The 27,351-nt window shown below is 37.7% G+C and overlaps 2 protein-coding genes across 14 annotated transcripts in view; one reads left to right on the top strand and one right to left on the bottom strand.

Moving 5' to 3' along the window:
- The first annotated feature begins 1,192 nt into the window (after positions 1-1,192).
- Positions 1,193-27,351, top strand: part of VPS13B (vacuolar protein sorting 13 homolog B) — a 775,932-nt gene continuing 749,773 nt past the window's right edge. For 3 of the 13 annotated variants that reach the window (XM_043880237.1, XM_043880236.1, XM_043880232.1), the window contains exons 1-3: positions 1,196-1,488; positions 1,914-2,094; positions 19,554-19,697. In XM_043880237.1, the coding sequence (XP_043736172.1) occupies positions 1,948-2,094; positions 19,554-19,697 (291 nt within the window). In that variant the 5' untranslated portion in view covers positions 1,196-1,488; positions 1,914-1,947. The other 10 variants (XR_006336417.1, XM_043880238.1, XM_043880243.1 and 7 more) reach the window with 7 other exon arrangements.
- Positions 6,619-7,045, bottom strand: LOC122679494 (ATP synthase subunit g, mitochondrial-like). Its single transcript, XM_043880246.1, has one exon. It carries the CDS (start codon positions 7,043-7,045, stop codon positions 6,734-6,736), a length of 312 nt encoding a protein of 103 aa, XP_043736181.1. The 3' UTR covers positions 6,619-6,733.

Here is a 27,351-nt window from a genome sequence, read left to right as displayed (position 1 = left end):
GTGAAGCAGATAACTAAGATATTACTTGGATAATTTACTTGACTGATTTATTAGGCTTTAATAAGATCCAAGTTACTTGGGTTATTCGTTAGGGCTTTTTGTGCGAGGACAGTTGCTCTGACTTAGCCATTAGCTGCTTCCTTTTTCCCTTTCTTCAACCCCACTCCCCCTCCCCTGTTCTTTCTTTTTGAAACTTAGTTCCTTATTTTCATTAACAAAACAGGATCTAAACACCTTGGCACCCTCACTTGTGCCTCTTTCCTACTGCCGTTTCTGAAACTTTCAAGAAAACTTGACTTTCAGTAAAGAGTTTTTTAGGAAAGTATTTACAAAGTCTTTTCAATTAAATGCAACGACAACATGGGTGGATATTTTAATTACTTTATAAGGTTTAAGTCTGCTTTCAATATGCAGTGGTAGGTGTCTTCAGAAGTTACCAAAAGTAGTAAACACTGGTCAAAAATTAGGCAGCATGTCCTATGCTATCCCTTTAAGCCCAGTATTTGGCTGTTTACCAGGTGTTACGTGTTTGAGTTTGTTGCCTTTTTCAGCTTTCAAGGCACTAGAAGGAAAGGTAGTATTTTATACATTCATTTCAGCCCAATATAACCAGCACCGACTCTTTGAATTCATTCTCTCTCAGCTATTTCTTTTCGCTTTCTCTAAGTCTCATTTTCTTCCATAGTCTCATTTCTTCCTTCTGCTCTTCATACCCCTTTTTATGCAGTTGCAAGTATCAGGTGCAGTCCAATACACCGCCACGATTTTCTCTTTATTCTTCCCCCGCATAAATGTAAGCATAACCACTTCTTCGCTAAAGTATTAAAAAGTACGCGAAAGCTGGTCTACACCTTTGGTCAAAACGCTCTCCCCTACACCACACCTTAAGTCCTTCCATTTCTCCTTACCTCCGGCAAAAAAAAGCTTTCGATCTAAATTCACCCCCTTCCCACCAGCAAGCAGTCTTATTGCTACTGCTCTGCCTACCGAACCCAAGTTCTCGTCAGCCCTTCAGTTTCCAGAGAGAAACGAAAACCACTTGGATTTGGGGGCTTTCAAGACCACGACCGGATTTCCTCCTCATCGGACCTCTGGCCCTCTGCGCTTCCTCATTCGGAATCCATCTCCACCTAAGCGGCTGTCTTCCCGCAGCGCCACTTCCGGGTCTCCGGTGTCGCTACTTTACGGGTCCGCCCACCTCCCCCGCGCACTTCCTAGAGCTTGGTCCCAGCGACAGCGGGGTCGGAGTGGAGGCGTGGGCTGGCCGAGCGAGCGCGAGGGGTCCCCTGCCAGAAGACGCACTGCATGGGGTCTAGGGTCTGAGAACCCCGGTCCTGCCTCGGAGTCGAGTGCGGGCGGGGGAGGAACAGTTCTTTCCGCGCACCGAGCGCGGCGCACCCGGAAGTGGCGCGGTACGGGCGCTGCGCCGCCTCCGGAGGCGGGTGCCAGGTACCGGGAGGTGGAGGAGACGCCACGGTACTCTCCGGCGTGAGTGTCAGCCGAGGGCGCAAGACGGGTAGAGGCGGGAAGCCGGCCGGGTTCCGGGGGCCAAGGGCCTCCCAGGGTGGCTGGGCTGGCTAAAGGACTGCCGCGGCCGAAGGCGAGCCCGGTTCTCTTCAGTTCTCACTGCCGAGACGAGCTTTCTTCAGGTCACCACCGCCTCCTCCTCCCGCTGCTCGCCGGGCGGGTTGAGGGGAGTTGTTCTAATGAGGAAGGCGCTGCTGTAGAGCCCACTTGAGTTTTCTCTGCTTCTGGGAGAAGGCGAGCGGCCGCTGTGGTGGTGGAGGGGGAGTGGGGGGTGGGGCTCTTGCTTTTCGGCCTCTACAACCCGTCCTGAGAAATGCTTTTTTTTCCTCAGGAAATGCACCACAGACTTAATTCCCTCTCATATTTCTGTCTTTACAGCCTTTCAGCTTCTGACTTTGTGACTCCTGTGTACTTTAAAGGATGCTGGAGTCGTATGTGACTCCCATTTTAATGAGCTATGTGAATCGCTACATCAAGAACTTAAAGCCGTCAGATCTACAGCTTTCGCTATGGGGTGGAGATGTGGTTCTCAGCAAGCTGGAGTTAAAATTGGATGTGCTGGAGCAGGTAAGCGGTGCAGCTGTCACGGATTGGAAACATTTTCAGCCTATTTAGAAGTAATCTGGTCTTTCCTGCACTTTGATTTTATGCTTTAAAACCTTCGTTTTTCTGCTGATGTATTTAGAGCTATCTTGAAACTAGAGACTCTCCTTTTCAGAATTTTTTTCTTTTACGGTTTGCTGCTAGTGATGGATTGTTAGAATCGTAATCCCCCAAGTTGCCGTAACAGAAAAACAATTTCATTGTTCTTTTCAGAATTCGTCCCCCATTTTACTCAGTTCTTATACATTACCGAATATGCTAATTTACACTGCTAGGATTCTAAATGATGCTGGAAAATATTATATTCCCTTTTTCCCTTTTGGGGAATGAAGGGTCCTGAAGACAACAAGGTCAGATCTTGAGGAAAGTTCTCTTCTTAGGAAAGATGACAGTACCCACGGAATCCTCAGAATATTGAGTAGACAAAGATCGAAAATGCCAGCATAATTGAAAAGTTTTTTCTTAATCACTTTTTAAATTTTCTTTTTAACGTGAGAACGGTCTGATGTGAATTAACTTTAACTTCAAAGTTTATATATTTATTAGGTCACTTAGTACATTTATTATTAACATGTCAGGTAATTCTATTAGCCTTGAGAATACACAAGTTATCTCTGGAAACTTGAGGAGTCAGAGACCAACTGCTTTTTAGGAGATAAGGGAATTCACACCGATGGTGATGTTATTTATAATTTTTGGTTATATCCCACTGCTTTCTCTATTGTTGAATAATCTAGAGTTAACACTGAGAAATAATATTCTTGGTTTCCTCTTTGTCCTCTCCAAGATTGATTATCTGAATATTTTCATTGTTTTTTAATGAGCAGAAATCCTAAGCATAAGCTTACTTTTTGCATATTGGTGACACCTTTGTAACCACTGTCCAGATGGAAAAATAAAATATTTCCGGCACTCAAAAAAAACTCTCCTTGCTTCTTTGTAATTAGTAGCTCCGCCCCTAAGACAGGTGATTGCTGTTCTGATTTCTGTCAACACACACGTTTCTTGAACCTCTTCTTGAAACTTAAATAAATGGGAATCACTTGTGTTTGAATTCTTTTGTTAACATTGAGGCTAAAATTGACTCAGGTTGTTGCATGAAGGATAGTTTATTCTTTGTATTGCCTTGTTGTATTCCATTGTATAAAGATTCATTTTACCTGTTTTATGTATTTCCTTTTGATATACATTTGGATTTTTTTCTACTTTTGGCTTTTATGAAGAAAGCTCTTATGAACATACTTGTATTGGACATAGGTGTTTATTTCCCTTAGAAGACAGGCATATGTTTAACTTTAATGGATACTGCCAAATAGTTTTCTAGTGTGGTGGTGGTGGTGGTGGTTTACTTATACTAAGTTGCATCCCACTCTTGCAACACCATGGACTGTAGCCTGCCAGGCTCCTTTGTCCATGGGATTCTCCAGACAAGAATACTGGAGTGGGTTGTCATTTGCTTCTCCAGGGGATCTTCCCAACTTTACATTCTCACCAGTAGGGGATCTTCCCAACTTTACATTCTCACCAGTAATGTGTGGGAATTACAGTTACTTCACCTTTTTGCTGTTATACAATGAGTTTGTTATTTTTAGCCTTTCCATGTACTATGGACTGTTTGTATATCTTTTTTTTGCCAAATGTCTGTTCAAGTCCTTTGTTCATTTAAAATTTTTTTGTACTTGTTACTGAGTTGTAGGAATTATTTATATATTTTGGGTATCAGTCCCATATCAGATACAATTTGCAAGTATTATTGCCCACTGTGGGTTGACTTTTGACTCTATTGATAGTGTCCTTTGAAGAGCTAAAGTTTAAAATTTTTTTTTCTTTTTTTTCCCATTTTTTTAAATTAGTTGGAGGCGAATTACTTTACAGTATTTAGTGGTTTTTGCCATACATTAACATGAATCAGCCATGGATTTACATGTATTCCCCATCTTGATCCCCCTTCCCACCTCCCTCTCTACCCGATCCCTCTGGGTCTTCCCAGTGCACCAGGCCCTAGCACTTGTCTCATGCATCCAACCTGGGCTGGTGATCTCTTTCACCCTAGATAATATACATGTTTCGACGCTGTTCTCTCGAAACATCCCACCCTCGCCTTCCCCACAGAGTCCAAAAGTCTGTTCTGTACATCTGTCTCTCTTTTTCTGTTTTGCATATAGGGTTATCATTACCATCTTTCTAAATTCCGTATATATATGTGTTAGTATACTGTATTGGTCTTTATCTTTCTGGCTTACTTCACTCTGTATAATGGGCTCCAGTTTCATCCATCTCATTAGAACTGATTCAAATGAATTCTTTTTAATGGCTGAGTAATATTCCATGGTGTATATGTACCACAGCTTCCTTATCCATTCGTCTGCTAAAGTTTTAAATTTTGACAAAGTCCAACTTACAATTTTTTCTTTTGATGCCTGGGCTTTTGGTTTTATATCTAAGAAATCATTGCCAAATCCAGTGTCATGAAGCTTTCACCCTATGTTTTCTTCTAAGAGTTTTATAGTTTTAGCTCTCACGTTAGGTCTTTGATCACTTTGAGTTAATTTTTGCATATGATACAAGTATCCAAGTTTGTATGTTTCTGCATGTGGTTATTCATGGATTACTTAGAAGTATGTTGCTTAATTTTCAGACATTTAGGGAATAGCTGATTATCTTTCTGTTATTGATTTCTAATTTAATTCCAAGTGTTTAGTATATTCTCTGTGATTTTGATCCATTATAATTTGACTCAGTATGTGGTCATGAATTTTTATTTTTGGAAATATTTCATGTGTAATTGATGAGAGATATGTATCCTATAGTTGTCACCTTTTTCTTCTATAAATGTCAGTTGCTTCAAATTGGTTACTTGAGTTCTTCAAATCTTATAAATCCATTAAGATTTCCCTTGTCTGCTTGTTCTATTAATTACAAAGAGAGATACCTTAATGGTTAACACCTCCAACTATGATTGTGAATTTGTCTACTTCCCTTTTGTGAACATTCACTTTATATGTCTTGAAGTTACATTGTTAAGTACACACAGGTATAGTATTTTGATATCTTATTTTTCAGTTTAGTTCAGCTACTCAGTCGTGTCTGACTCTCTGCAACCGCATGGTCTGTAGCATGCCAGGCCTCCCTGTCCATCACCAACTCCCGGAGCTTACTCAAATTCAGTCCATCGAGTCGGTGATGCCGTCCAGCCATCTCATCCTTTGCTGTCCCCTTCTCCTCCCACCTTCAACCTTTCTCAGCATCAGGGTCTTTTCCAATGAGTCAGTTCTTTGTATCCAGTGGCCAAAGTATTGGAGTTTCAGCTTCAACACATCAGTTCTTCCAATGAATGCCCAGCACTGATCTCCTTTAGGATGGACTGGTTGGATCTCCTTGCAGTCCAAGGGACTCTCAAGAGTCTTCTCCAACACCACAGTTCAGAAGCATCAATTCTTCTGTGCTCAGCTTTCTTTACAGTCCAGCTCTCACATCTATACATGTCTGCTGGAAAAATCATAGCTTTAATTAGATGGACCTTTGTTGGCAAAGTAATGTCTCTGCTTTTTAATATGCTGTCTAGGTTGGTCATAGCTTTTCTTCCAAGGAGCAAGCGTCTTTTAATTTCATGGCTGCAGTCACCATCTGCAGTGACTTTGGAGCCCCCCAAAATCTGTCACCGCTTCTACTTTTTCCCCTTCTAGTTGCCATGGAGTGATGGGACCAGATGCCATGACCTTAGTTTCTTGAATGTTGAGTTTTAAGTCAGTTTTTTCACTCTTTTTTCACCTTCATCAAGAGGCTCCTTTAGTTCCTCTTCGCTTTCTGCCATTATGGTGGTATCATCTGCATTTGTGAGGTTGTTATTTCTCCCAGCAATATTGATTCCAGCTTGTGATTCATCCAGCCCGACGTTTCTCATGATGTACTCTGCATGTAAGTTAAATAAGCAGGGTGACGACACAGTGAGCTTGACGTACTCACGTCCCGATTTTGAGTCCGTCAGTTGTTTCGTGTGAGGTTCTAACTGTTGCTTCTTGACTCGCATGCAGGTTTCTCAGGAGAGAAGTAGTGTGGTCTGGCATTTCCGTCTCGTACAGAACTTTCCAGTTTGTTGTCATCCACACAGTCAGAGCCTTTCATGGTCAGTGCAGCAGAAGTAGATGTTTTTCTGGAATTCCCTTGCTTTCTCTGTGATCTAGTGAACACTGGCAATTTGATCTCTGGTTCCTCTGCCGTTCCTCTGTTGTTTTCGACATTGCACCCGTGTACTGCATTTCAGACTCTTTTGTTCAAGACTATGAAGACTACGTGATTTCTTCTAAGGGATTCTTTCCCACAGTAGTAGATATAATGGTCATCTGAATTAAATTCGCCCATTCCTATCCATTTTAGTTCATTGATTCTTAAGATGTTGATGTTTACTCTTGTCATCTTCTGTTTGACCGTGTCCAGTTTACCTTGATCCATGCAACTAACATTCCAGGTTCCTATGCAGTATTATTATTTTTTTTTTTTTCTGACACATTGTCTTATTTTATTCAAATAGCAGTCTGCTCACACATGGTCCAAGAACACTTGAATAATAAAGCAAATATAATCACATATTAAAAATTGGTCTTCAAACATCATAGCCAATGATGCCATGCTTGCCTATGATCTCGCCAACATAAAACCACATCCACACCTCAGTGGCCACCAAACCATTCAGTAGAGCTTCCTTAACAGTGAGCTGTTTGAAGCTACCGGTTTTAGCACTGTTGATAATTTTTTTCAAGCTCTGAATTGCTGTAGGGATCTCAGCAGGGGTTGAAGGAACCAGCTCAACCTTGGCGTAGTACCAAAACGTGGCCAATCGAGGCTTTGAGTAAGTCACAGCAGTGTTGACCAGCGCCGGGACCTCCTCCATGAGGTTACGGACAAACTGGGCCATAGTCCTAGGACGGAGAGCCTGTCGCCCCGACTGTGCAGTATAATTCTTTACAACTTCGGACATTAGTTTCACCACCAGACACTTCCACAACAAAGTGGTGTTTTTGTTTTGGCCGAGCTGCTTCATTCTTTCTGGAGCTACTAGTAATTATTCTCTGCCTTCCCCGGTAGTATAATGGACACCTTCCAACCTGCGGGGCTCATCTTCTGGTGTCATATCTTTTTGCCTTTTCATACTGTTTATGTGTTTATGGGGCTTTCCTGGTAGGTCATATGGTAAAGAATATGCCTGTATGCAGGAGACCCAGGTTCAATCCTTGCGTTGGGAAGATCCCCTGGAAAAGGGCATGGCAACCCACTCTAGTATATTTGCCTGGAATTTCCCATGGAGAGAGGAGCCTGGTGGGCTACAGTCCATTGGGTCACCAATAGTCAGACATGACTGAATGACTTTCACTCACGGAGTTCTCATGATCAGAATACTGGAGTGGTTTACCATTCCTTCAGCCAGTAGACCATGTTTTGTCAGAACTCTCCACTATGACCCGTCCGTCTTGGATGGCCCTGCATGGCATGGCTCATAGCTTCATTGAGTTATGCAAGCCGCTTTACCACAGCAAGACTGTGATCCATGAAGGGGATTAGTGTTGGATTATTTCTTTTTTCACTTTTTATATATTTTGGGCTTTATTTCTTTGCTCATATATGTTTTATATTTTCTGTTATAAATATTTATTGGTGTATAGTTTATTTACAATGTTGTATTAGTGTCAGGTATATAGCAAAGTGATTCAGTTATACATATATTCATTCTTTTTTACACTTTTTACCCATGTAAGTTATTACAGAATATTGGGTAGAGTTCCCTGTGCTATATAGTAGGTTCTTGTTGGTTATCTGTTTTATATATAATATTGTGTTTATTTTAATCCCAAACTCCTAATTTATCCCTACGCCCATGTTTCCCCTTCAGTAACTATAGTTTTTTTCCAAAATCTGTGAGTCTGTTTCTGTTTTGTAAATATTCTGTTTTGTATATACTTTCTTCTTGAATTGACCCTTGTATCATCATTAAATGTCCCATGTTATCTTTAGTAAGTTTTTTTTCTTAATATCAATTTTTTTCTGATAATAGTGTATTTGGGCTTCCCTGGTGGCTCAGTGGTAAAGAATCCACCTGCCAGTGCAGAAGATGCTGGTTTGATTCCTGGGTCAGGAAGAGCCCCTGGTGAAGGAAATGCAACCCACTCCAGTATTCTTGCCTGGGAAATCCCATAGATAGAGGAGCCTGGCACCACAGTCCATGGGATCGCAGAAGAGTCAGACATGTCTTAGAAACTAAAAAACAAAACAGTAGTGTAATTAATCTACCTGTCTTATGGTTACTGGTTGCATGAAGCATCTTTTGTTTTTCCCCCTTTGTACATTGCATTTTAAACTATCTTACCACTTACGCCTTGTGTTGTATTTCTTGAAGCCTGGTAACATACTTTTGAATGTTTTACTGGAATGTTATTTGGCTTCAAAAACTCTTTAAAATTTCATCTGCTTAATAGTATTTTCAACCTATGACTGAGATAAACTTATTTGTTTTTTTGGCCCAGTCCCAAAGCATGGAGAGTAAGTTTCCGGATCAAGGGTCAGGACTCACTTTCCCTGCAGTGGAAATGCAAAGTCTTAATCCCAGGGAAGTCTTGAGGGATGAACTGATTCTAATTGTTCCTAAAACTTACTTGCATTGGAGAACAGGGGATATGAAAACATATGGAGAACAGTCATATGAAAAACAGGGGAAAATGCTGCTGGAAATTAAGATAGTAGAAATTAAAATTCTCTATATGCTTAAAATATTTTCCCTAGATAGCCAGAAAATATGGTGATTTGATGTATTCAAGCAAGAAACTGGATCACATGGCTTCCTGGGATCTCGTTTATTATTATTTTTTTATTATGGTATAATAGACATGTAGTGCCAGGTGTACAATGTAATGATTTGTATGTGTTGCAAAATGGTCACCAAAGTAAGCCCAGGTAACATCTGTCACCATCCATAGTTTAAATTTTTTTTTTCTTGTGATGAGAACTATTGAAATTTACTCCTTGCACCTTTTGAATATGCTATACAGTGTTATTAACTCACTATGCTATACATTATATCCGAGGGCTTTTAAAATTTTGCAACTGGAAACTTGTGTCTTTTGACTACTTTTACCCATTTTGTTCACTTATCACCTTTTGCCTCTGGTAACCACCAATCTGTTGTCCTTATGTATATAGAAAAATGATACATTAAAATGAAAAACAAAATTTTTTGTCATTTACAGTCTATTTGTGTTTTCAAATCTAAAGTATGTTTCTTCTTGAGAGTATTTAGTTGAATCTTACTAGTTTTTAAAAACCCAGTCTGACAGCCTTTGCCTTTTGATTGAAATAATTTAATCCATTCTCTCTCTGTTCATGATTGGATTTGTTTCTACCATTTTGCTATTTTCTTTGTGTTTCATGTCTTTTTTGTTTCTCTCATAATCCTTTGCTACCTTCTTTAAGATTAATGCTCAGTTCAGTTCAGTTCAGTCGCTCAGTCGTGTCCAACTCTTTGCGACCCCATGAATCGCAGCGCGCCAGGCCTCCTGTCCATCGCCAACTCCCAGAGTTTATGCAAACTCATGTCCTTTGAGTCGGTGATGCCATCCAGCCATCTCATCCTCTGTTGTCCCCTTCTCCTCCTGCCCCCAATCCCTCCCAGCATGCTAATTTGAGATTAATGCTAATTTTATTCCATCAAAATAAAGAAATTTCTCCACTATAGCTTCATTTCTTCTCCCTCCTTTGTGGTGGTATTTCTACATATATTGCATCTCTATGTTATAAACCTAATATCAGTATTAAATTATTTTTTGTAATTGCTGTTTTTAAAACATTTTTTTGGCTACTCTGGGTCCTTGTTGCTGCACTTGGGCTCTCTCTAGTTACCAGGAGTGGAGGCTGTTCTTCGTTGTGGTGCACGGTCTTCTCACTGCAGTGGCTCCTCTTGTAGCAGCACAGGCTCTAGAGGTCTAGTTCCGGCTTCGGTAGTTGTAGCGTGCTATCTCAGTAGTTGCAGCACACAGGCTTAGTTGCCCTCGGTCATGTGGGATCATCCCAGATCAGGGATCAAACCCATGTCGCCTGCATTGACAGGCAGATTCTTAACTACTGTACCACCAGGGAAGCCTAGTAATTGCCTTTTTTTGGTTTGTTTAAAGGAAATGACTTGCATCGAGTCTTGTGGCACTTGGGCTATTCGTTGCTGTGCATGGGCTTCTCTAGTTGCGGTGTGTGGGTTTCTCCATTGTGGCACTAGGTCTTAATTGCGCCCTCCTCCCTGACCCCCAGCATGTGGGATCTTAGTTCCCTAACCAAGGATGGAATCCACATCCCCTGCATTGGTAGATGGAGTCTTAACCACTGGTCTGCTAGGGAAGTCCCTGTTACTGCCTTTTGAATCAGAGGAAAAATAATAATACATTTATGCTGTCTTTTAATAATCATCTATATAAATACTTTTATTAGTACTCTTTGCATGGCTTGGAGTTACATTACTTCCTTTTGACCTGAAGAACTTCTAGTATTCTGTTACAGAGAATTACCTGAAACTTGATTTGGGTATTCCTTCATTTTTGAAGGTTAGTTTTTGCTAGATAAAGGATTTTGGATTGAGAGTTAGTTTTCATTTGTTATTTAAATATGTCATGTATCTGCCTTTTTGCCTTTATTGTTTGTAATGAGAAGTTAGCTTTTAACCTAGATCCCTTATGATTGTACAATGGAAGTGAGAAATAGATTTAAGGGACTAGATCTGATAGACAGAGTGCCTGAAGAACTATGGATGGAAGTTTGTGACATTGTACAGGAGACAGGGACCAAGACCATCCCCAACAAAAGAAATTCAAAAAAGAAAAATGGCTGTCTGAGGAGGACTTACAAATAGCTGTGAAAAGAAGAGAAGTGAAAAGCAAAGGAGAAAAGGAAAGATATATCCATTTGAATGCAGTTTCAGAGAATAGCAAGGAGAGATAAGAAAGCTTTCCTCAGCCATCAATGCAAAGAAATAGAGGAAAACAACAGAATGGGAAAGACTGGAGATCTCTTCAAGAAAATTAGAGATACCAAGGGAACATTTCATGCAAAGATGGGCTCAGTAAAGGACAGAAATGGTGTGGACCTAACAGAAGCAGAAGATGTTTAGAAGAAGTGGCAAGAATACACAGAAGAACTGTACAAAAAAGATCTTCACGATCCAGATAATCACGATGGTGTGATCACTCACCTAGAGCCAGACATCCTGGCATGTGAAGTCAAATGAGCCTTAAGAAGCATCACTACGAACAAAGCTAGTGGAGGTGATGGAATTCCACTTGAGCTCTTTCAAATCCTAAAAGATGATGCTGTGAAAGTGCTGCACTCAATATGTCAGCAAATTTAAAAGATGATGCTGTGAAAGTGCTGCACTCAATATGTCAGCAAATTTGGAAAACTCAGCAGTGGCCACAAACTGGAAAAAGTCAGCTTTCATTCCAATCCCAAAGAAAGGCAATGCCAAAGAATGTTCAAACTATTTCACAATTGCATTCATCTCACATGCTAGTAAAGTAGTGCTCAAAATTCTCCAAGCCAGGCTTTTGCAGTGTGTGAACCGAGAACATGCAGATGTTCAAGCTGGTTTTAGAAAAGGCAGAGGAACCAGAGATCAAATTGCCAACATCCGCTGGATCATCGAAAAAGCAAGAAAGTTCCAGAAAAACATCTATTTCTGCTGTATTGACTATGCCAAAGCCTTTGACTGTGTGGATCACAATAAACTGTGGAAAATCCTGAAAGAGATGGGAATACCAGACCATCTGACCTGCCTCTTGAGAAACCTGTATGCAGGTCAGGAAGCAACAGTTAGAACTGGACATGGAACAACAGACTGGTTCCAGATAGGAGTACGTCAAGGCTGTATATTGTCACCCTGCTTATTTAACTTATATGCAGAGTACATCATGAGAAACGCTGGGCTGGAGGAAGCACAAGCTGGAATCAAGATTGCTGGGAGAAATATCAATAACCTCAGATATGCAGATGACACCACCCTTATGGCAGAAAGTGAAGAAGAACTAAAGAGCGTCTTGAAAGTGAAAGAGGAGAGTGAAAAAGTTGGCTTAAAGTTCAACATTCAGTAGACAAAGATCATGGCATCTGGTCCCATCACTCCATGGCAAATAGATGGGGAAACAGTGTCAGACTTTATTTTTTTGGGCTCCAAAATCACTGCAGATGGTGATTGCAGCCATGAAATGAAAAGACGCTTACTTCTTGGAAGGAAAGTTATGACCAGCCTAGACAGTATATTGAAAAACAGAGACATTACTTTGTCAACAAAGGTCCATCTAGTCAAGGCTGTGGTTTTTCCAGCGGTCATGTATGGATGTGAGAGTTGGACTATAAAGAAAGCTGAGCACTGAAGAATTGATGCTTTTAAACAGTGATGTTGGAGAAGACTCTTGAGAGTCTCTTGGACTGCAAGGAGATCCAACCAGTCCATCCTAAAGGAGATCAGTCCTGGGTGTTCATTGGAAGGACTGATGTTGAAGGTGAAACTTCAGTATTTTGGCCACCTGATGCAAAGAACTGACTCATTGGAAAAGACCCTGATGTTGGGAAAGATTGAGGGCAGGAGGAGAAGGGGACGGCAGAGGATGAGATGGTTGGATGTCATCACCGACTCAGTGGACATGAGTTTGGGTGAACTCCAGGAATTGGTGATAGGGAGGCGTGGCGTGCTGCGGTTCATGGGGTCGCAAAGAGTGGGACATGACTGAGCAACTGAACTGAACTTACGAAGAATTTTCTTGTATGTAACATGTTGATTTTCTGTTTCTACCTTTAAGGTTTTCTTTTTGTTCCAGACGTTCAAAATTTTTGTTTTGATATGTCTGGGTGTGAATTTGCTGATTCTTTTTCTGCCAGCTCAAATCTGATGTTGAACTCTCTCAGTGAATTTTTAAGTTCATTTATTGTACTTCTAAGAAATTTATTCATTTGGTTTTGTTGGTGAGGCACGTGGAATCTTTTGTTGCGGCACAAAGGTTCTATCATTGTGGTGTGGGGGCTCAGTAGTTGTGCATGGGCTTAGTTTCCCGACCAGGGATCGAACCTGAGTTCCTTGCATTGCAGGGTGGATTCTTAACCACTGAAGCACCAAGGAAGTCCCAATTTCGTTTATTGTTCTTTTCAACTCCAGAATTTCCATTCGCTTCTTTTTTGTAATTTATATCTCATTCTTGATATTTTCTATTCAATGAATCATTGTCATGTAATTCTTTAATTATTTAACATATTTATAATGAACATATTTATAATGTTTTAAGTACTGCATTTGAGCATCTTCAGAGATAGTTTCTATTAACTACTTTTGTAAACTTTTCATGTTTCACAATGTTTAGTTGAAAACTGAACATTTTGCATAGTATACTGTAGCAACTCTGTGTTCTAATTTCTTGCCTCTGGGGATATTTGTTGTTGTTGTTGGCTTGTTTGTTTAGTGACTTGCCTGGGCTAAGTTTGTGGTGTCTGTTTTCCCCTGCAGTATGTGATCTCTGATGACTGTGCTCAGTTTTCTTTTTTCTCTCTCCATTCTTTCTGTTTTTATGCTTGGTTTTCTAGGGATTACCCTTGGGTCACTGTAACTGAGTCATCTGCCAGTGATTGGCTAGAGGTGTTAAAACTTTTGAACCAATAAGGCTTCTACTCTTTGGTATGGGACATACACATGTACTAGATATGCTTTGAAAGGAGTTTACAGATCTGATCCATATTTTTACTTAACTTTGTTTTCAAGGCTTCTTGGTTAGCTGTGAATGAGTAGATTATTAAGGGTCTCTCCAGTGTTGCCCAAGTAAGCACAACCTGGCCCATACATACAGCTTTCCAGGTTACCAGGAATAATGGGGTCATAGCAAAGCCATCCTTGGCTTTCTTGTTCTCTGGATTACTCTGTTAATTTTCTGGCTGGTCTGCTGTTCTGTTTCTTGCACCAACTGGTATCATGACTTCAGGGTAGCCTTCCCTCATTGCCCCTGAGATTTCTGTTTTTTTTTAAAATTTATTTATTTTTAATAACTTTGCCCAGTTTTTCACTGCTTTTTGGGGAGAGAATTTGCCAGCCTTCTAACTTAGAATTCTTGAAGTCCTGTTTTAAATTTATTTTTATTTTGTGGTAAAAGTGGATATAGCATAAAATTTACCATCTTAACCATTTTTAAGTGAGCAGTCATGTTAACTATATATACATTATTGTTCAACAGATTTCTAGAACTTTCCATCTTCTAAAACTTAAGCTTTGTACCCACGAAACTACTGCTTCCCTTTTCTCTCTCTCCCTGGCCACCACTGTTCTACTTCTGTGTCTAAGAATTTAACTACTTTAGGTACCTTTCGTAAGTGAAGTTAGATAATATTTGTCTTTTTGTGACTAGCTTATTTAACTTAGCACGATGTCCTTGAGGTTCATTATATGTTGTAGGATATAACAATTTCCTTTTTAAAGACTAATACTTCATCATATGTATATCCCACATTTTCTTTATCCTTACCTTTCAGTGGACATCAGGTTGTAGTAACCTCTTGACTGTTGTGAATAATGCTGCAAAAACATGGTTGTAGAAGTATGTTTTCAAGATCCTGCTTTCGGTTTCTTTTTAGTGTGTACTGAGAACTGAGATTGCTGGATTATATGGTGACTCTGTTTTTCATTGTTTGAATAATCTGCATACTGTTCTCTATAGTGGTTGTACCATTTTACCTTTGCAGCAACAGCGCACAAGGGTTATACATTCTTTATATACTTACCACACGTTACTTTCTGTGGTGGTGGGTTTTGTTTTGGTTTGTTTTTGTTCTTGTGTTTTTGTTTTTTTTTTGATGGGGCCCTGCTATCAGACGTGAGATGATATGTCATTATGGTTTTTAATTGATTTCTGGCTGTGGTGGGTCTTGGTTGCTGAATGCTGCTTTCTCTAGTTGAGGCGGGAGCAGCGGAGGCTGCTCTGGCTGCAGCGTGGGCTCCTCACTGGGGTGGCTTTTCTCTTTGCAGCACACGCGCTCTGTAGTTGTGGTGCCTGGGCTTAGTTTCACTGCAGCACGTGGAGTCTTCTCGGACCAGGGATGAAACTCCTGTCTCCTGCATTGGCAGGCAGATTTTTAACCATTGGGCCACCAGGGAAATATGCCATTGTGGGTTTTTTTTTTTTAATAACTTTATTTATTTGTTTTATTTTTGCCTTTCCTGGGTCTTTGTTGCTCCGCAGGCTTTTCTCTAGTTGGGGCGAGTGGAGGCTACTCTCTAGTAGTGCACGGCCTTCTCATTGCAGTAGCTTTTCTTGTTGCAGAGCGCAGGGTTCAGGGCACATGGGCTTCAGTAGTTGTAGCACGTGGGTGTAGTTGCTCCTTGGTCTCTGACATCTTTCTAGACCAGGAATCAAACCCGTGTCTCCTGCATTGGCAGGCGGATTCTTTACCACTGAATTACCGGGGAAGCCCTGTCATTCTGGTTTTGATTTGTATTTGTCTGAGTAATGATGGTGAGCATTTTTTCCTCTATGTTGGCGTTTTGTATGTGTTCTTTTGGTATGTGTTCTTTTGAAAATTGCTATTCAAGTCAATATCCCATTTTTAAAATTTGATTTTTTGTTGTTGTTGAGTTGTTGTAGTTCTTTACATAGTCTGGATTTTAAACCCTTAGCAGATACATAGTTTCTGTTTCTCCCATGTGATTGTCTTTCTGTTTTGCTGAATGTTTTCTTTGCTTTCTGGAGGTGTTTAGGTTTGATATAGTCCTATTCATCTATTTTTGCTTTTGTGCCCTGTTAGATTCATTTTTAAAGTATCCCTTTTTTCCCTGTGAGGATATTTTGTAATAGCCTTTCTACAATGTGATTTATGAGAGCTATTCAATTCCTTTGTGCAGCCATATTCTGTTTTAGGGATGCACTGTTTTCCTGAGTAGTTCCAAGTAAATAAAATATTTTCAAGTTGTACAGTATATTTTAAGAATGAAAAAGAGTGAAAAGAAAATCATTTCTTTTGGCTACCTTAGGATGACCCACTTATTTTAACAGTCAGCATTTTCTTTTGCCTTTTATAAGGCATAAATGTTCCCATTTATTTATCACAGCAACTCTGAGATGAGGAAATGGAGATGATCTTGCTTATAGTGAGTTGATTAATAAGTGAACTTCAGTTGGATTACCAGCATGGGCCATGTGTTTCAAAATTCCATGTTTTAATATGGAATATTGTCCCTTGTGAATAGCATTCAGTTGATCATTCAGATAGGATTAGTAGTATTCTGGTGATAACAAGGTCTTGAGTTTGGTTTAGGTGTCTTTTAACTTCTAAGAAAATCCAGTTTTTCCCATAGATTGCAAGTTTTGGTAGCCATTTCACAAATGTATCGTTATACAGCTCAGGGGTAGAGATGGAAATGTCATTGAAACATTATCCAAATGAATGTATAACCAATGGAAATGTACTCATTGCTCGTAAAGGAAGTTAGATGTAGTGTAGTTTTGTTAAGAGCAAGGGTTCTAGCATAATAGTTTCCAGTTTTGAGTCATGGCTCTCTAAGATGAGTTATTTTTGAAAGTTATTTGACCTTTCTGTGCCTCAGATTTTGGAAATGTCATTGAAACATTATCCAAATGAATGTATAACCAATGGAAGTGTACTCGTTGCTCGTAAAGGAAGTTAGATGCAGTGTAGTTTTGTTAAGAGCAAGGGCTCTGGCATAATTTCCAGTTTTGAATCATGTCTCTCTAAGATGAGTTATTTTTGAAAGTTATTTGACCTTTCTGTGCCTCAGATTTTTTTTTAAGGCATAGAAAGATCAAATAACTTCCAAAAATAACTCATTTAAATCTATAAAGTGGGTGTAATAGTATTTACTTTTTGGGGTTCTTACAAAGATTAAATATTGCATGCGAGTAAAGTACTTAAAACAGTGCCTGGTACACAGTAAGTGCTCATTAACATGGTATTCATTTTAGACATTCATCAAAATATAATCTCTCCGATTGATCAATGCTTGAAGAAATTACCACATCTTTAAAACTAATGCAATATTGAGAACTGTTAAAAAAAATTGTGACGTTAGATTAGTAGAAATATCAATAGATTTTTAGTATTCTGCTCTTCAATAAGCTTGTTGAAGACATAAAAGAGGCTTATACATTTGTAGTAATAAATAGGTGGTGTCTTTATATTGATGGCCTTTGAGGAAGACAGTGTCCTAAGCACTTTATGTAAATTTATTGATTTAATCCCTAAACACACTGCTATTATCCAGTTTTACAGATAAAGAAACTGAGATGCAGAGATGTAGTATAAGTTGCCTCTTGTCATTGTGCTAGTAAGTAGCAGGGGTAGGATTAAATCCACTTGTGCTGGCTCCAGATTTATTGGTCTTAACCATTTTGCTGTACTGTCTGTATATGTATGTTTAGCTACATTGCTGTTGTGTTGCTAAACCAAGGTGGACACTTCTTGGATGAAGGAACAGCTTATTATTTATTTTAACTTCCACAAATAGAGTTACAGTGATGTGACTGAAATACAGTCTAAATGCAATTTATTATTACTTTTTTTTGTTGGTTTATAACATTTTATCTGAAGGTGAAACGATTTAGTTTAAAGTGGTTGTGGTAACCTTTGTGTTTTCATTTCTAACCTTTTAAATAATGAAACAGTTACAAAACATTTAAAATTTATGATCATATAGTTTCTAGGTATCTTTAGGTAAAGTTCAATACTTCTTTTTTCAAAGTTAATCAGTGTTTATTTTGTCAGGTCATTCTCCTGTCTTTAATTCTGTTTCCCTCTTTCATCTTGCCTTAAAATCCTGTTCTGTTACCATTTCCATTTAGCAAAATAAGAAACAGAGGCCTTGACAGGTTAAGTGCCTTATTAAATGTAACTTGCACAATAAGTTTTTGTGACTCGTCAGTAACTATATAATTTAGCAAGTTATTTGATGCTGCTTTTTTTTTTTTCCATTAATTTTCTTTTTTTTTTTCCATTTATTTTTATTAGTTGGAGGCTAATTACTTGACAATATTGTAGTGGTTTTTGCCATACATTGACATGAATCAGCCATGGATTTACATGTATTCCCCATCTCGATCCCCCCTCCCACCTCCCTCTCCACCTGACTCCTCTGGGTATTCCCAGTGCACCAGGCCCGAGCACTTGTCTCATGCATCCAACCTGGGCTGGTGATCTGTTTCACCCTAGATAATATACATGTTTCGATGCTGTTCTCTCGAAACATCCCACCCTCGCCTTCTCCCACAGAGTCCAAAAGTCTGTTCTGTACATCTGTGTCTCTTTTTCTGTTTTGCATATAGGGTTATCGTTACCATCTTTCTAAATTCCATATATATGTGTTAGTATACTGTATTGGTCTTTATCTTTCTGGCTTACTTCACTCTGTATAATGGGCTCCAGTTTCATCCATCTCATTAGAACTGATTCAAATGAATTCTTTTTAATGGCTGAGTAATATTCCATGGTGTATATGTACCACAGCTTCCTTATCCATTCATCTGCTGATGGGCATCTAGGTTGCTTCCATATCCTGGCTATTATAAACAGTGCTGCGATGAACATTGGGGTGCATGCGTCTCTTTCAGATCTGATTTCCTTGGTGTGTATGCCCAGAAGTGGGATTGCTGGGTCATATGGCAGTTCTATTTCCAGTTTTTTTTAAAGAAATCTCCACACTGTTCTCCATAGCGGCTGTACTAGTTTGCATTCCCACCAACAGTGTAGGAGGGTTCCCTTTTCTCCACACCCTCTCCAGCATTTATTGTTTGTAGACTTTTGGATAGCAGCCATCCTGACTGGTGTGTAGTGGTACCTTGTTGTGGTTTTGATTTGCATTTCTCTGATAATGAGTGATGTTGAGCTTGATGCTGCTTTTTGATGAACAGTAATTCCCCTAATTTTTTTTTTTGTTATATGATGAAATTTATTGCTTTTTATATTTTTTTAAATTGGAGGATAATTGCTTTATAATGTTGTATTGGTTTCTGCTGTACAACAGTGTAACCCACTCTTAAGTATATACCTATATCCTCTCTGTCTGGAGTTTCCCTGCCACCCCACCGCATCTTCCCCCACCCCACCCCTCTAGGTCATCACAGAGCGCCGAGCCTAGTTCCAGGCTCTGTACAGTTGCTCCCCACCCCACCCCTCTAGGTCATCACAGAGCGCCGAGCCTAGTTCGGGGTGCTGTAGAGTTGCTCCCCACTCGCTAGCTGTTTTACAGATGGTAGTATATGTATGTCACTGCTACTCTCTCAGTTCATCCCACCCTCCGTAGAATATTTTTGTGTTGGAAATTTTGTTTCTGTTTTCAGAAAGTATTTTGGATATTAGAAAAAAGAATATTAAGCTCTTACTAAATTTTATTTAATGTTTTGTGTTTTAAGGAATTGAAATTACCATTCACTTTTTTAAGTGGACATATTCATGAACTGAGGATCCATGTACCATGGACAAAACTGGGTTCAGAACCAGTGGTAATTACCATCAATACAATGGAATGCATTTTGAAACTTAAAGATGGAATACAGGTAAGAAATTATTGAACCTAGTTGTTTATGTTAACCAATTAAAATACTTTATTTTTGGGGGCTGTTCTGGGTCTTCATTGGTGTGAGTCAGCTTTCTCTAGTTGTGGCGAGCCGGGGCTACTCTCTAGTTGTGGTGAACAGGCTTCTCATCGTGGTGGGCTTCTCTTGTTGTGGAGCCCAGGCTCTAGGGTATGTGACCTCTAGTAGTTGCAGCTCCTGGGCTCTAGAGCTCAGGCTCAGTATTTGTGGTATGTGAGCTTAGTTGCTTAGCTGCCTGTGGGATCTTATTGGATCAGAGGTCGAAACTGTGTCTCCTGCGTTGGCAGGCAGATTCTTTACCACTGAGCCACCAGAGAAGCCCCGACCAATTTAATGTTCATTAGTAATTGTTATTTCTTTAACTTTTGGAATATGCCAGGTTTTACATAAGCAAATCTTAGCTTATACACTTAACTTTTTTGTTTTTTTGCTTCACTGGGTCTTTGTTGCAGGCTCAGTAGTTGTTCCACGTGGGCTTAGTTGTCCTGTGGCATGTGGGTCTTAGTTCCCCTATCAGGGATTGAACATACGTCCCCTGTACTGGAAGGCAGACTCAGTCACCAGGGAAGTTCCACATTTAATTTCTTTTTTTAACATACCTATGAAAGTAACATAATTAATTGCAAAGGGTTTTCTTAAATTTGGATAAAACATCCTAGCAGTTATTTTCATATTAATCTTACTTAATCTAGTCATAGCTTTAGTAGGGATTATGCTTATTGCTTATTACCTATAAGAAATGGGGCCTGATTGTGTTCAATTTTTAGGTGAAGGTTTTTGAAGTTTCAGAGGATCTGTATGATTTTTATTTCCTTACATGACATTTCTAAATGAGATGACAAGTTCTGAAGTTATATTTTGAGAAGATGAAGAAAATATATTGAATTTACCTTCATACCAAATTTCACTATATCTTTGAAATTTTGTCATTAGAAACTGATGTTTTGGACTTACTTCTTCTCTGACCCATGTTACATTTCATTTCAGTGTTTTTTTTTTTGTTGTTGTTAAGATATAATACTGATTTTGTTTGTATGAAAAATTTTCTAACTTAGGAAGCAAACAGGTCTGGACAGCAGCATGTTGTGATGGATTTTTCCACTTTTATTCTGCATAAAAGTAGTGTCTTAGTCTTTCATTTTTATTACTTACTCCTTAGCCCATATTTAATTTTCAGTTTTAAGCCTTTCTAGAAGCAAGTGAATTGATGAGTATTGTTGAATTTTAATCTCTGTGAAATGACTTAAGGCTATTTATAAATTGGTAAGATCATTTCCTACTTGAAGTAGATAACTTTGAGTGTCATATGAACTCACTGGGCTCAGACTTTTTTTCTTTCTGTGAAATCTCTAATTCTGAACCTTTATTTTCCAGTTTAACTTAACTAATGTAATTCTTGAAAATGAGTGTATCAGTGTTGTACTCTCATTAAAATTTATTTTGTGAACTTTAAATATATGAGATTGATTTGGGAATCTGTAGATAGTTATGGGCAACAAAGTTTTATTTTACATTTTATATTTAGTAATACTTAAATGGTTCTTAATCATCATGTTCTTGAAATTTAATTTTTTTAAGAAGTCTGGACTTGGTTATACCACCCCTGCAGTGTTCCAGTGGAAAAAAAATCCAGACACTTAAGTATTTTTTCAATGGGAAGGTGGAACTTTCAAGGCCAGATGTCCCATAAGAAACACATTTTAAAAGAGGCAAATTACAACTAATTATAGAGGTTTCAGTAAAAGATTTGTAACACATGACTTAGTGTAACCTAGAACTAATATTTGATATTGGACCATGCATATGGCTACTGCATGAATGATCAGATTTCCTGCTTGTGTGGTATTTGATACTTGAATTTTGTGGTGTGTACAGCAAAAGGTCAGGTGTCATGAGTGTAAACCACTCTCAAAACAAGTATTTTTTACAGATGTTTAAAATTTTGAGCTTGAAAGGAGTTTTGAAAATTGCAGTTGACATTTGAACAAATTATTCAGCAGTGTACACCCCTGGAGAGTTGTGCTTCAGTTTATGCTGGTGATTAGAATTATTATTATTATTATTTTTTTTACTGTGCCTTGAAGTATGCAGGATCTTAGTTTCCCAACCAGGGATCGAACTCCAGCCATCTGCAGTGGAAACACAAAGAGTCTTAACCACTGGACCACCAGGGAAGTCCCTGGTGTTAATTTTTTAGTGAAATTATTATAGAGGGAACATTTTAAAATAGTTTATTTTCCTATTTTAAGCTTTGATTAGTATAATAGGAAATTAAGTTAAAAAATCATATATGTACTAGTAAAATTGAGTAATCCCATATTTGATTTATATTATTTCTAATTATTACAAATGCATAATGAAGAGACTTACTTTCTAAATAAAATTAACATGGGATAGTAGGTAAAATGAAGGGGCCTTTTAGAGTTACAGATATGAATCTGTTGAAAATACTATTAATGTATGAGAAAGTAATAAAATAAAATTTGAAAGAAATCTAAGGTTTATTTAGAAATCATTATAAAAATATTGCTAAATTTCTTGATAAAAAGGCATGTGCAATTTGTAAAGTTCAATTAAATTCTAACATTTGTTGATTTTATTTTAACCTGTCAGTGCACTGAAAAGCATTGCAAGATATATAATCTATGCAAACTACTTAGGACAAAAATTTATAATTGTGACTCCAGTGATAGTTATACTGCCTTAACATGTCTCTGTGATCATTTTTAATAATAGAGTTTTTTTTTTTTGATGCGAAGTTGACTAAGTTGTGTGTTAGGTTAAGTCATCTTGATGTTCAGTCTGAATTATTTTAATATATTGATATTTCACTTAGAAAGCATTATTTGCCATTCATTCTGAGAGACAGGTCTGTGTTAGTTATACTCACCTTTAGATCCTGCAGATTTGAACTGTTCTTACTTTTCTTTTTTGGACTCAAGACACAGAATTTGATTCATGACACATCATCAGTAGTGATCCAGGTCTGATTTGTTTATTTAGCTATCTTTGTCCACTCTAGTCTAGTCTAAAAAATACTTATGGAACCAGCATACAGCTCAAGGTTGAAAACCTTAACCAGTAATTTACATTGAACTATATGCTCCTCTTCTTTTGCATATTCTTGTTTATCTTCTATGGACCTCATCTGTAAAATAGGACAAGACTTGCTACATAGTTGTTTTATTTAATTGTGTATGCTTTCTCTGTTCATTGTGTTTATAATAAAAAAAAAACCTCCTTCAATCTAAAGCAAGAAGTCTTTTTTTTTTTGAGTAGTCTATTTTTTTTTTTTTTTTGAGTAGTCTATTTTTAAAGTACTTCTTTATTCTGCTCTTTGTGCCACCTAGAAAGTAAAATATCAAAATCTTTTGACCTATTAAATGTAACCATTTGCAAGGCTGTTTATGTAAGTGATACTGGCTATTCCTAAAAGAAAAAAAAAAATCTTTTTAACCTAAATCAAAACTTTAAGATGCCATTTAAAACAAGATAAAGAACTAGGATTTTGGTTAATGTATGTGCTTTTAAATCCTGGTTAGTGCTTGGAATTACAGAGCAATCTTGCCTGTTCTCTTTACTTGAATGTTTTGATGCAGTGGAAATTGGTTATTGGCTTAGATAGTTGCTAAGAGAATAGAGGAGTATCATATCCTGTCCTTGAAGCCTGTGCACTATTAAGTAAGAGGAAGTTTTGGTAAGGCTATTAACAATATTTACATGTCTTTTTTTTTTCTTAACACTCTGATTCTCTTATCTGAAGCTAGATTAATCTGGTTGACTGCTGCTATGGTTTGAATGTCCCCTCAAAATTCATGTGTTGACATCCTAATCCCTAAAGACAGTGGTATATTAAGAGGTAGGGCCTTCGAAAATCATGAGTGGAGACCTCGTGAATTCAGTTAGTGCTTTTTAGGTTTTAGAGAGATCGCTACCCCTTCTGCCATATGAGGACACAGTGATAACCAGATAAAGGGCCCTCACCAGACCATGTTGGCACTTTGACCTTAGACTTCTAGCCTATGAGAAGTATGAGAAATAAATTTCTATTGTTTTTTAGCTACCCAGTCAGTGGTGTTTTGTTACAGCAGCCCAGATGTACTGCTACCTTTTCAGAAATTAAGGAAGGACTCAGAATTGCTGACTCAGGTTGTGGAGTTTACTGTGCTGTTATTGATTCCCTCACCTGCACTGCTACAGGTTAGTGGTGGTGATGTTGATAGCAGATAGTATAGTTTAGATTCTGTCTGTAGATTCTTTCTATGAAAAATGAGACAGAGTTCCCTATAAATGATGGGTAGCATCTTTACTTCCACTGGGAAATCCCTTTATGTTGGGTGTATAAATATTTACAAATGTTATATTTTCTTGTTGGATTGACCCCTTATCACTAGGTAATGCCCTTTTTCCTAATGACTGCCTTTATTTTAAAGTCTATTTTGTCTGATAAAAGCATAACTACACCCGCTTTCTTTTTGTTTCCATTTACATGGAATAGTTTTTTCCATCCCTTCACTTTCAGTCTGTGTGTGTCCTTACATTTGAAGTGAGTTTCTTGTAGGCAGCAGATCGTTAGGTCTTGTTTTTTATCCTTTCAACACTATTTCTTGTGATTGGAGAATTTAGTCCATTTACATTTGAATGCCATTTTGTTAGTTTTTTTTTCTGGCTGTTTTGTAGTTCTTTCCTTTTTTCTTTCTCTTCATTTGTGATTTGAAGATTTCCTTTATCCGCTATAGGTTTTTGCTTTGTGGTTACCATGGGTCTTATATACAGCAACATATGTTTATAATGGCCTGTTTTAAGTTGATAACAGCATGTGTTTGAATATGTTCTAAAGCTCTACCTTTTACCCACCCTCATGTTAATGTTTTTGATGTCACATTTTACATCTTTTTATCCTGTGTATCCCTCAACTTAATTATTGTAGTTGTAGTTTTTTTTTTTTTTTTAACTACTTTTGTCTTTTAACCTTCACACATTATAGCTTTATAGGTAGTTAATCCACCACATTTACTGTATTTGTACTGTACCATATTTGTAATGTACTATATTTACCAGTGAGATTTATACTTTCATATGTATTTTTTAATTTAATTATTTTTATTTGAACTATAACTAACTTGTAATATTAGTTTCAGATGGACAACACAGTGATCGGTATTTTTGTACGTTACAAAAAAAAAGCACAGGATGAGTCTCAACTATCTGTCACCGTACAGAGTTACAATATTACTGATTATATTTCCTATGCTATACATTATATCCCGTTGATTTATTTTATAACTAGAAATCTATATCTGTTAATCTCTCTCACCTTCATTCTTTCCCCCAAATCCCTCCCCTCTGGCAATCATCTGATCTTTGTATTTATGCATCTGTTTCAATTTTATTATATTTGTTAATTTGTTGTGTTTTTGGATTCCACATATAAGTGAAATCATATGGTGTTTATCTTTCTCTGATTTATCTCATTTAGCATAATGCCTTCTAGGTCTATCCATGTTACATTTGGCAAGATTTCATTTTTTTTTAAAATGGCTGAGTAATATTTCATTGTATGTGTATATGTGTGTATATATATATACTACATTTTCTATATCCATTCATTTTTTTGATGGACACTTAGGTTTCTTCCATATCTTGGCTATTGGAAATAATGTTGCAGTGAGCATAGGGGTGCATATATCATTTCAAATTAGTGTTTTGTTTTCTTTGAAAAACTATACTTCTTTGGAAGAGTGGAATTGCTGGATCATATGGTAGTTTAATTTTTTGAGGAACCTCCTTTTTGTTTTCTGTGATGGGTGTATCAGGTAACATTCACAACAACAGTCTATGAAGGTTCTCTTTTCTCCACATCCTCACTGACTCTTGTTACTTGTGTTTTTGATTATAACCATTCTGACAGGTGTGAGGTGATATCTCATTGTGGATTTGCTTATTTCATTCCCCTGATAATTAGTGATGTGGAGCATTCCTTCATGTGTCTTTTGGCAATCTATATCTTCTTTGAAAAATTTTCCAGGTCCTCTGCCTATTTTTTTTTTAAATTGGGTTGTTTGTTGTTTTTGATGTTAAGTTGTATAAGTTCTTTGTATATCTTGAGTATTAACCCTTTATTGGTTATGTTGTTTGCACATATCTTCTCCAGTTCGTTTGGCTGCCTTTTCATTTTTTTTTTTATTTTTTTTTTGCATTTATCACATGGGTAGTTTTGTGAAACTGCCACCACCATATTTGAGATACAAAAGTGTATCATCACAACAAAGCTTCTGTGTGCTACCTTCTTTTTACTGTACTATCTTTTTCTCTACCTATTGATCCCTAGCAACCACTAACCTTTCCTCATTTTGTGTAATTTTATTTCAAGAATAACAAATATAAATGGAATCATATAGTATGTAATATTCTGAGTGTAGATTTTTTCACTTAATATAAATCCCTTGAAGTTCAAAAGTAAGTTGTTGTGTATCAATGGCTTGTTCCTTTTTATTGCTGAGTAATATTTTGTATGGCTATACCACAGATTTACCATTTATCTATTGAACAGCAGTTTGGTATTTTCTAGTTTTTGTTATTAGAGATAAAGCTACTGTGAACATTTGTGTAGAAGTTTCTATGCCTACATAAGTTTTTATTTTTCTGGGATAGATACCCAAGGATGCTATTGTTGGGTCCTATAGTAATTTCATTTTTATTTTTAAAAATAATTGTTTAAACTGATTTCCAGTGTGATTATACCCGCTATTCATTCCTATGACCAGTGTTTAAGTGATCCTGTTTTTCTGTATCCTCACTAGCATTTGTTATTGTCACTGTTTTTTAGTCATTCTGATAAGTATGTAGTAATGATTTATTGTGTTTTAAATTTTTTTTTTATTTTTGGCTGCACTGGCTCTTCATTGCTACATGAGGGCTTTCTCTAGTTGTGGTTCACAGCCTTCTCATTGCAGTGGCTTCTTTTGTCACAGAGCACAGGCTTTAGGGCATGCAGGCTTCAATAGTTGTGACAAATGGGATTGGTAGTTGTGGCACATGGGCTTAGTTGCCCTGAGGCACTTGGGGGACCCAGGATTCAACTTCTGTTCCCTTCATTGACAGGCAGATTCTTAATCACTGGACAACCAGTGAAGTCCCTCATTGTGATTTTAATTGGCATTTTATATATGGATAATGATGTTGAACACCTTATCATATGCTTATTTGCCATATATATTAGTGAAATAGTTGTTCTTGTCTTATGCTTATTTTTTAATTTATTTTCTCAGTGTTTTGAGAGTTCTTTATATATTCTAGATAGAAGATTTGCCTGTGTCAGAGATGTGATTTGCAAGTAGTTTCTCTCAGTAATTTGTCTCTTCATGCTCTTAACAAGGTCTTTTGCAGAGTGAAAAGTTTGGTTTTGATTAGGTCCAATTTATTAATTTTTCCTTTTATGCACTTTGGTTTCAATGTCAGATCTAAGAATTCTTTCCCTAGTCCAGTATCCTAAAGTTCTTATGTGGTTTTTCCTAGAAATTTTATAGTTTTACTTTAAAATCAGTGATCCGTTTTCAGTTAATTTTAGTATAAAGTATGAAGTTTAGTTTGACATTCATCTTTTTGCCTGTGG

The sequence above is a fragment of the Cervus elaphus genome, chromosome 21 (assembly GCF_910594005.1).
Source record: "Cervus elaphus chromosome 21, mCerEla1.1, whole genome shotgun sequence".
Taxonomy (NCBI): Eukaryota; Metazoa; Chordata; class Mammalia; order Artiodactyla; family Cervidae; genus Cervus; species Cervus elaphus.
This window is presented reverse-complemented; position numbering and strand designations above follow the sequence as displayed.